The sequence below is a fragment of the Eucyclogobius newberryi genome, unplaced genomic scaffold (assembly GCF_026437365.1).
Source record: "Eucyclogobius newberryi isolate DKJ021-1_F unplaced genomic scaffold, fEucNew1.0.hap1 SCAF_17, whole genome shotgun sequence".
Taxonomy (NCBI): Eukaryota; Metazoa; Chordata; class Actinopteri; order Gobiiformes; family Gobiidae; genus Eucyclogobius; species Eucyclogobius newberryi.
Window position 1 is genome coordinate 14,053,412 of NW_027315801.1, and position 11,414 is coordinate 14,064,825.

The 11,414-nt window shown below is 42.2% G+C and overlaps 1 protein-coding gene across 1 annotated transcript in view; it reads left to right on the forward strand.

Annotated features, from left to right (window-relative positions):
* The window catches only part of plxna2 (plexin A2), a 312,486-nt gene extending 301,384 nt beyond the window's left edge, over positions 1-11,102 (forward strand). The window contains exons 29-32 of the mRNA XM_072449250.1: positions 159-328; positions 952-1,164; positions 2,225-2,375; positions 10,538-11,102. Of these exons, the coding sequence (XP_072305351.1) occupies positions 159-328; positions 952-1,164; positions 2,225-2,375; positions 10,538-10,633 (630 nt within the window). The 3' untranslated portion in view covers positions 10,634-11,102. The remainder of the gene's footprint in view (positions 1-158; positions 329-951; positions 1,165-2,224; positions 2,376-10,537) is intronic.
* Positions 11,103-11,414: the final 312 nt, after the last annotated feature.

Consider the following 11,414-nt stretch of genomic DNA (forward strand, 5'->3'; position numbering starts at 1 on the left):
CGGAGAGGTTATTGAACGTGCCATTATATTACTATACTAAGTGTATTGGCCTATAAACCCTTACATATAATGAACAGTTTAACATTCCGTCCTCCGTCCTATCCCCACCTCTTCCCTAAATGACCACACTATCTCAAACCATCTTGGCTTCTCTCCAGGGCACGCTGCAGAAGTTTGTGGACGACCTGTTCGAGACGTTGTTCAGCACGGTGCACAGAGGCAGCACGCTCCCGCTGGCCATCAAGTACATGTTTGACTTTTTGGACGAACAGGCGGACAGACACGACATTCACGACACGGATGTGCGACACACGTGGAAGAGCAACTGGTGAGGACTTGCTGCTGGGTCGAAGCTCAAATCATGGAATATACACCAGTAAAAAGAGTGGACACACTTTTTCATTTACCATGAACAAACACATGGAATGTACTCAAAGAAAGTCTGAAATGACTCATAACAGTCTTCAGATTAGTCACTATTTGCTCTAATCACTGCTTTGCACTCTCTCGGCTCCACTAATGAACACTGAAAAGCCTCAGCAGTGAAGAGAAAAACATTTCATTTGACTTCATCATGAAGCTCATCGAGTTCAGGCCGAGGGGCTCCTTTGACGAATCGGAATCTAAACTATGACAACATCTTTAGAGTAGACTTTTTTGCTACATATTTCCAACATGATGTCTTCTGTATGTATCTACAATGTCACAATATGCTTTATAAATTGGACCACAACAGCAACTGTAGTTACTTAGTCCTCATGTACTTAGAAAATGTAATATGAGCTCAAGCCTTTAACTCAAGCAGTTTTTACGACGTTGGGATTTTCTTTAAATGTTCAAAAGCTAAACGCTAAAAGGTTAGTTAGCGTACACAGTTTAAAATAAAAGCGCCGCCGTTGCATCCTTGCGTCCCTCTTCCGTCCCGTAACACGTTCCTCTCCTCGGTTTCAGCCTTCCGTTGAGGTTCTGGGTGAACGTGATCAAGAACCCTCAGTTTGTGTTCGACATCCACAAGAGCAGCATCACGGACGCCTGCCTCTCGGTGGTGGCGCAGACCTTCATGGACTCCTGCTCCACGTCCGAGCACCGTCTGGGCAAAGACTCGCCCTCCAACAAGCTGCTCTACGCTAAAGACATCCCGCATTACAAGAGCTGGGTCGAGAGGTACGACGCCATCACCGCATAATCCGTCAGAACTCCCACTAATTATGTTAAATCCCGAGTGTTATATTCAAAGGGACAAAAAAGGATAATCTCCTTCAAATGATGTGTATTGAGTCAACAGAAAAGTTTAGAGCGCCTTTTAATTTAGAGACAAATCTATATTATCAATGGTTTAGTCTCATTTTACCTCATGTTTAGCCTGAAGTTAAGCCTGATGTAGTCTGGGTGTAGACCTGGTGGTACTTGGAAAACTACATATTATCTTTGATGGTACTTGGTGTGACAAGTTTGAGATCCACTGCTCTAGAGTTCCACTTTTCCATTGGTTGTGGGTAGTAAAGGGTTTGGGTTTGTACGTTATCCCTATTAACAGTGTTTTGTGATGGTCAGAAGAACTGTCAAATCCAAACTTTATTTAGACAATACTTTTACAATGCATCCAGAATGTGTGTAAATGTGTGTGTAAGATTCATGTCTTGAATGAATGAATCTTACACACAAGACATGAATCGATGATAAAATGAACCACAAAAGTGCAGAAATCACTTAATATGCAACGTTTCTGTCTCTTTTTGAGTCATAGATTTAATTATAGACAATGCACTTGATATTCTAATTTTGCATTATGTAAGATCTATATAATCATCTATAGGAGTAATAAGTGTGTACAGTAAGATTTTTTTTCCCATATGCAATTTTATTATTACTTTGGCAAAAAAGAAATTAATTAATAACTTGGAAAATAAAATGGAAGGAATTTAAATAAAAACTTATCAAATCTCTGTTAAACCACTCAAATAAATCTGAATTTAGTTTTTTTGTCTACAGTGTCGAGAAAAATTAAAAGCAACATGAAATGATCTGAGGGGAAATAGAATGACAGATTACACCGGCAGAGAATTGAGTGAAAAACAGACGGACGTAAAAACAAAATGCAGCGAAACACGTTTGCAGAAGTAAAAAGCTCTCGAATCAATCTGAATTGACTTTGCAGCATTCCAAGAGAGCGCCTTTCCTGTTGCAGTGTGTTTTCTGTAACGCCCCCTGTCGCCCTGCTCAGGTACTACGCCGACATTAACCGCCTGCCCGCCATCAGCGACCAGGACATGAACGCCTATTTGGCAGAACAGGCCCGGCTGCACTCCTGCGACTTCAACATGCTCAGCGCTCTGAACGAGATCTACTCCTACGTCAGCAAGTACAGCGAAGAGGTGAGGAGAGGCTTCCAAATGCAAGAACACGCCACACTTCAGGGGGCGGGGCCGAAAATGTGGTGTCATATAGTATAGTTATGACGGACATTTAGTTTCACATTCAAAAACGGACTAAGAAACAAGAATCAACCAATGCAAATTTAAAGTAAAAGAGTTGAATTTAGAAGTAGTAGATCCCAAGTGTAAAAGTAGTTCCTGGACAATAAAAAAGTAAATCATTTTGGACAATCTATTTATCTATCTATCACTATTTGGCTATTTCTACTAAGATAAAAAATGACTTACTTATTACTTAATTCATTTTTGCCTATTCAAGTTGGCATTTTCTAATTTTATTCTTCAACTTGGAGAAAGGCACTTTGATAAAGGAAGCTGACGAGCGTAAAAAAATTAAAGCTTGAAGATAATTACTACTAGATGAAGTCATAAAACAATATTAAAAGGATGTTTTGATGATAAAATTGATTAATAAATGACAAACTATCACATCATTTCGTGATAGTTTCAGGTTTAAACATGAAAAGTAATTGTGATAAAAAGACGTGAAAAGACGAAGAAAAGCAAATAAGTTTTTCTAGTTCTAGTACATTATAAATCGACTAAACAGGAGTGTGTAGAAGTGCAACATTATCTCAATACATCTCAATTGCTACAACATGTTCATATAAGTACTTTCAAGTTTTAAGGAATGTCAAAGCGCTGTGAGAACTTACACTGCGTTTACAACAAAATGTCATGATATTTTTAAAAAACCTTCCTCAGCCCTGTATCCTGTAAGAACAGTTTAAATCACACACAGATTCAGCTTTGAAACTGACATATTTGATAGAATTCGGACTAAATGGCACTTTTTTTTTTTCTTAAACCTTATTTCTAATTTACCCTTTTTTATGGTCCTGCCCTGTTTGTTCTGTGTTATTCTTTTATTTTTGTTCGTGACTTCTTTTGAATCTGTGAACTGTGACAATACCTATGTAAAGAACAGGCACATCCAGGTATATTTGATCTTCTTTTACAATAAGGCACGTAAACTTCCAAAGCAACACCAAGTCTTTAACTATGCTGTGTTGTTCTGATTACACTTGAGTACACATTTATTTTCCTGGTGCATTGTTGTGCATTAACATCGACATCCATCTTAACCCGGCTCCGAGCTGCCACCTGCTGCCCACCGTTTCCCTCTTTGTTCTTCTCATCATGTTTCCTCCATCAAAGGCCTCCTGCTGTTTAAATTCCATCACACGTACTGTACATATAGCGTGCCTTACATTACCACATGCCATAATTAATCTAGCGTTCGTCTATAATGAGTATTCCCATGCAGCGTAGCGGATGTATCATTTCCCGCGGCCCTCCTCCGCTGAAGCGCAAACACACTTCGGAATTTGTAACTCCAGATTTTACCTTGAGGGCCGTCCTAGGCGGCCGCTACATTATGAGACGCAGCCTTGCCAAATTATACACAGATTGTCGGCACAAATTGAACGAAAGCCCTACGCTGTGTGTGCTTAAGCCTGAGGGAGCGCGGCGAGGGGCGGGGGTCAGGGAGGTCAGAGTAGAGAGAGAGGCGGACCAAAGCAAAGCACAGAGGTCAAATGAGTTTAACAAGGCAAATCATGTGAGGATTACAACGTGGCTATGATTATTACCTGAGTAAAGTATAACAGGCCGCTGCGGGGGAAGCAGTACATTCATTTCAATGTAGAAGTGCTGCTCTATCACCCACTGGTCTACAACTGCAAGAGCAAACGCAGACTTTAGAGTTATATCGTGCCAAATACAGACACGTTGAGATAGAGTGGTCCAATTATCCAAAAGTATATAAATATTCAAGAACAATTGTTGTGACTCGAGTTGATTTGTTGAGCTTAAAATACACAGAATCTGCCAGGAAACGTCTTGAAAAAGGGAAAAACCTGTGTTTCCCATAGGTTGCATTCATGTTCTTGATAGAATTTGATAACGTCATAATCTTAGATGGTGGGCAAGGGCCTACGATGGAAAATTTACTGTTTGAAAGGAATAAATAATAAATAGTAATCCACAAACATTGAACCTTTTCATTATTTGGTTTAAAGTCCTTTCAGCTGGCAACAATCACGCCTTTGGAGATGAGTAATGATACCACTTTCTGAGGCTCCTGTGGAAAAAATGACTTCTCTTTTGTTTATCTGTGCTGACGGAGAAAACAGTGAACGTTGTTACAGTTTTTTGTTTCATGTGGATAGGCCCGGTAATTGCAGAGATACGAGCCATAAACCAGGTCAACTAACCTGCGATCTGACAGTCAAATAGCAAATTCCACCACAGAATTCTAAACTGCTTCAGCTCAATTGTAGCTTTCCAAAATGTTGTGATGTCATGTGAACCCAACCTGTCCATCCAAAGGAGTTTTCAAACCCCTGAAAATGACGCGAAGATGCAGACTTTCGACCCCGCAATGAGGATTACACCACAACCATGACGGCGGAGCGAGAAGAACTACAACATGAAGGACTCTGGTGGCAGCAGTACCTGAAACGAGAGAGTGCAAGATTGGCTGCCTGCGACGCCAGAAGGCTGAAATGCTGTACGGACAGTTTGCAGCTCACCCCGACCCCACATGCCGATGTAGTTCCTCCCCAGCCAGATCCTACGGTGGAGGAAGGGAACTGGTCACCACTCGATCCCGGGCCAGCTGAGATCAAGGAGGAACTGGACGAGGAGGGGCTCAAGCCCAGGTTTAGGCGCCTATACAGTTAATCAATAGGTCAATCAGTTGCAGAACTGGCAGAGGGTGTTTGAGGCTGAAGAGAGGCAGATACTGTATATTCCCAGCAGGGATCCAAGCCTGTGCTTCCTAATCCTCCATCAAAGGATTTTGTCGGACTGCTCACTCCAAAGAGCACTAAAGAGAAGCCTGATGCCAGACCAAGCAAGCATTCCATCACCATTCTTCATGGTGCAGAAGCTACCAGGCAACAACCTTAACAAAGCAGCCCTACTGTGCCTATAGTGACAACTGTTACCACCACCTGAATCAGTGTCCAGACACGGCCAAACTTAGTAAAGAACAGCTGACTGACTGGATAAAGACCAACAAGCGGTGCTGGCGCTCACATCTGACAGCATGGTGTACCATAAAGAAACGTTGCAACCTGTGCCAGGGTCGCCACCAGCAGGTCCTTGGCCAGATCAACTCCAGGACTCCAACGGCACCTGCCCCAGTTTCTGTCCCTGCACGAGAAGGGGAGCAACCTACCAAAGTCCTGTACCTCAACCGTCTGACATAGACCGGCCGCGTCCTGTTGAAGCTCGTTCCAGTTCTCTGCTCTCCACCATGAAGACTGCGAAAAGGGTCCGTTAACCATCTATAACAATAATCTCTGTTGTATCTGTATGGTCTCGGTGAATGACTCTAGGTGTTCTCCTAGAGTGTGGTCACATGGTCACTTGCATGAAGTGTGGGGAAAGGATGAACAAGTGCCCCATCTGTAGGCAGTAGGACTAAGCATGTTTTTAAATCTTAACCATCACAACACGAACGACCACAAGCCCCAAATGGAGCTTAGTGCCGCCTTGTTGGATTTTCCCCTTTGAAAAGCATTTCTCCTTAAGGGCATGTTCCATCAGATTACCCTTCTCCCCGAGGACCACTCCCTCCTGCGCTTTGTGTGGCATGACCTGCACCCAGACAGACCTGTAGCAGTCTTCGAATGGCAGGTTCTCCCCTTCGGCACCATTTGCAGTCCATGCTGTGTGACCTACACCCTGCAGTGCCACAGAAGAGACAGCTCTGCACCGCAGCTTATTGTTCAAGATAATAAGTTAATCATTCTGATGATGTGTTTATTTAGACCGATGGATCTAAAGATCCCGAGAGTGGGCGAACAGGCGCTGCTTTTTTTCATACCTGACCTGAAGATAGCGGTCAAGAGGAGGTTAACTGATCATCTCTCTCTCTTCACCACGGAACTCATAGCGATTTGATTAGTGATGGAATGGGCTGAATCTACTTTGCAGTGTCACAGCATTGTGATCGCTTCTGACAGCCTCTCTTCACTGCAAAGCATTACATCTGGAAAATCTGATTGTAGACAGGATCTATACAGCATCTTCTATCTGATACTCTTTGTCAAGGCAGGATGTGAAGGTCTCCTTCAATTGGGTTCCTGCCCATGTTGGGGTGAATGGTAATGAAATGGCTGGCTAAAAATCCCCTTAATTGATGTGATGGTTGAATTAAGCAAATCAAGAGTCCACACTGGGCTCAATTGGACGCTGAGTAGGATAAGCAAACATCCTACCGGTGAAGAACCAGAAACGGTTTCATGTGCTGATTCATTGTACAGCATATGAAAGAGACAGGACTGAATTAGTGTTATGATTTCAAAGTAAAAGGCAGGAATTCAATCTGCGGAATCTTCTTACAATCTAGGCTATAGTTGCTTACTCATATAACACAGGGTTAATTGGAAGATCTCCTGTTCACATTCAATCCAGTAGAAGCACAGCTGCCGGCCGCCATTGAAAGCAATGACATCAACAAAAGTGACTCCAATAATTACAACTACAGTAAGTGGCGGTAGTATAACACCATGGATACCAATCGCCATAAAACCCCAAAGAAGAAGAAGAAGAAGTTGTCGAATCATTGGATTGGCAATCCTTTGGTCGGTCTAGCCAGACGAGCGAGCAAGCGATCGATCAGACCGATCAGGGAGGAATCAGAGCAGAGCTCAAGAGCCATGAGAATCAGAAAACAATCTGTGTGTATCTTGAGGTTCATCAAAGCTCCTGAGTCCTCCACCCACCCGAATATCCATCCGGGCCTTAAGCAGTGCCCTGGCCGGCTCTCCAGCACAGTGACAGTTACACACCAGAACCAGCACCTTACAGGCCACACAGTCCAGAGTTATCTCCCCAATAAGTGTAATTGTGTTTATTCTACAGCTAATCTTAATGTATTTACAGTACTTGATATACCTAGGTTATTTTACTTGTTTAAAAGGGTTTTGACTTGTAAAAATATAGTTCTTACTTCAAGCCAAATGAATCACCAGTGGGGTGGGACAGTGACATTTTCTGCATCACATGAGTAAAACTAACGGAGTCAAAACTACTCAAATGAAGATGAACCTTCTGGATTCAGGTCATTTTAAGTAAGGCTAAATATCCTAAATGCGCAGTGTAGAGGTGCATTATGTGTGGATCATGTGGTTAGGGGACGACAAAGTGAACATTTACTGAATCTTAGCATATACCGCTCTTGTCTACACCACTATACACTTCAGACAGAGCATTTATGGAGAGTTGTGGCGTTAATGTCAGCCTCTCTTGTGGGAAGCATTAGTCTGACCTTTTCTCTCTCTTCATCTCCCTCTCAGCTACATTCATGCCTTTTTTAACCACCTATCATCAGACAACTCCCTCTTGAACCTCACTTTCTGCTGCCTTTGCAATCCAGATGGATCCAGACATATGCAAACACACTTTCTCCCCTTCCACAGGCGAGAGTGCATGAAAAATCATATAACACTATTAAGCCAGCTTCATTCTTCTAAAAGGTGGCGTGTCGGGCTAACCAATGCTAGCGGGGCACTGCTAAATGGATTTGGGATGGAAGATGGTGCCCCTGCATGCGTGGTTCGGATTAATAATAGATTCTATCAGAGCCAAAAAAGATGGAGGAAGATGAAGGTTTGGGGGGTTGAGAGCACTTAAACTGATGAGTGGAAGATGGGAGGAAGCAGACGTCATTGTGAACGGGACAGGAAACAGGTCCATCCGAAAGAGAAGGTCACTGAGTGGGTCCAGTGGAAGAAATAGACAGAAAAGAAAACGAGTCCATTGTTGCTGAAGTTATACTGAAAATACACCTGAGACACAAGCAAACTACAAACTAAAGAGACATGCTTTTGATTGCATTTAAAGGTGAACTAGATCACTTTTCTGGTGACGCAGTTTGGCATTATTATCATATATTCTGCTTTTATTCAATTATTTATACAAATATTTGTTTTTGTTTTTTGTTTTTTTTCAAAACCAATTTGAAAAACATGATTTCTTCCCAAACCTGGACACCAAAATAACACCTATTACACCAACTGCAAAATGAAATCAACAGCGATGATAATTTTAAAAGGAATAATCGAGGATTTTTGTGTGCAGAGTCTCATTTCCCCGAGTAGTTCTCCCACATATCAATTATTCCCTGCGTACTACTGCACACCTGCAGCCTCGTTCCCAGGATATCGGCACGTTCCCCTGGCTGCGCATGCGTGGTTGATATGCCAGTGTGTGGTTAGTGAAGCTAGCAGCGAGTTCCTTCAATGAGTGTTTGAGCTCAGAAGAGACCTGTGGAAATCTGTGAGACGAGAGATGCGATCCGTCGCACTAATAAACAAATGCTTGTGTAGCAGCGGGGCTGTAGCGTGGTTTGATTGTAGGTGGCCTCTCAGAAAGAACAGGAGGGTGGGGGGTGAGTGTGCGCATGCGCTTATTTACAAGAGGGACTAACAGTCGCTTGAGTTCAATTAGGTTTAATCAGGGTGCTACTTTGAATGTCACTAAAATATTCTGGTTCCTCTTCTCACAGTAAGAGACACGTTTTATTTTGACAATATTAAATCATTAGTTGTGTTGCTTGCACCGCTCTTTCAAATATGATCTTGTTTTCCTTATTTTTTATGGTTTATCCTTTAAAAAATACCAGATGTTTTCCATAATTCAACGTTCTGTACTTCCATTCCATTCACTTCAAATTTTAAATCAGATGTTAACTCTTGACACTTACTCTTACTTGGATTGTCGTTTACCCAAATACATTTTACTTGAGCAGTGAAGATGCGTACTCGTGTAAGCCTAATGTTTCTTTATTACTGCAGTAGAAGTAAAAATGTATGACCCAAATAATTACTCAAGGGTTAAAAAAAGAGAAACCATTGCTTAAGTGACACATCGGACGTATAAAATGCATTAAAAATCTAATTTAGTTAATGTAATCAGACAGACAAAACGGAAATATTGCACAGATTCTAGTCAAAAATTTCAAAAACGAATTATTTAATGTAAAACTATGTAAAACTACTCACAGTGAGAAAAGTAGTGAAAAGGTGAGTGTGGTTACTTTAAACTAAATATGACTCTTAGTATGATGGCCCTCTTATACTTATACACAGTCTTAGCTCTGCTCTGAACACGCGTCCACACAGATAAACCGTGGTCCGTACGGCTGTTTTTCTTGCTCTTTCATATGTTTTTTAAAAGGCCCGTCCCGTGTGTGATGGCGCTGACACAGATTGGTCCCGACAAGCGCGCACCAGACGGGCGAGCGCGCAGCACAGTCTGTCATTCCCTTCTTAACCCAACTTGACAAACGCAATATTTACAAGACGCCCGCTCCGAAGATAAAACGCACCGCCTAATGCACAAGTATTTCTCCGAGTTGTAGTCAGCCGCAAAGGGCGTGATGTAATGTTTCTGCTCATTTAGGAATAAAAGGCTTTCGATGCACTGCACACAGCAATAATATCTGGAGCTGTCTTCAAACGGACACTTTAATTGTCCAAGTGTTCATTGGAATCCGCTTTCAGACACTCGCCAGGGAATTTGGACATATCTTGCAACGATAAAAAAAGACCTAAATAAAACAAGGGTAAATGCTCTGTTCGTTGATCCACCACAAAATGTCTTCTCTCGAATTATTCTGTTTAAAATGTACTGTACACAAAATGTACATAAATCACAAATCTATGATCTCAACGCTCAACATTGCAATTCTGTATTTTTCAAAAAACATTCAGCCCCGTTACTGACCTCTTGTGGCTGGAGTCACTATTTTTGGCCCTATCTCGCAACAAACAATCAAACAAACTGAACAAAGACATAAACACAGGTACTGAAAGTTGAATGTTTTCAAAACAAGCTACAAAAGGTGTCTGAAATCACTTTATGATAACCACACTTTAAATAACTGTAGTAAAACATGAACAAAGGCTTAATTAATAATGATGAAATTGTTTATTAAGAAGGATCCAGGTTTGGAAACTACTTCACCAACACCCGAATCACACTTAATAAACTATTATTAAAGTGCTTTATTAAATCAGTAGCTTTAGCTGATGAGACATTTATATATGTTGAACATGTTTTAAATGGTATTTGTTTGTCTCTTGCAGATCACAGCCGCCCTGGAACAAGACGAAACTGCGAGGAAGCAGCGCCTGGCCTACAAAGTGGACCAGCTCATCTCTGCCATGTCTTTGGAGAGCTGAGAGCGCCCCCTGCGGTCCACCAGGCGCTCCTACCTTATACCTCTTCATCGCGGTGCAGTACGGACCTGAAACATGGACAAACTCTAAAGGACAATGCCTGCTTTCGCTCTTCCTACGACGGTACCAGCTATTCAAGCCTAGAGACTCTGGACTAGTGCTTCTACCGCGGGTCGCAACAGGAAGGAATGTCTCGACGCAACTTTTATTTATTTATTCGTTCCGATATTTTTGGGGGCTGGGGGATCGTGTGCGTGTGCGCGTGAGTGTGCATGAAGAAAACTCCGGCGACAACATATTTATTCTCTACTTGGATTGCAAAAAAGACGAGAAGTCGACGAGCGCATTTCACACTGAGGAGTTCTGAAGATTTTATTTTTGTACATGGACATGAGTTGCAGCCTCCGTAGACTGTGTAAAGAGCGATACAGGTTGTTTCATTTCTGTCCAATAATCGGGCCTAAACCTCGTCCTTGAAGCGTAAAAGGAAGATTTCCAAAGTTGAGGCGGCATGTTTTTGCACCTTAACTGTTGACGTCGGCTCCAGTGGGTTCCTTCTGCTCGTTCCCCGTCTTTATGTGAACGTACTGATGTTTTACATGGTTTTTCTTGTCGTTTTGGCCCAGTTGACCTGCGTGCCATAAATATCCAATTCAACCAATTGTCAGGTCTGTGGAGACGGAAGAAAATTGTGGACAGTGCGATCGCGGGCTTGGATACAATAGCGACATAGACACGTAGTTCTGCTCTCTTGTGAAAACCACATTGGAAACCATGTGCAAAA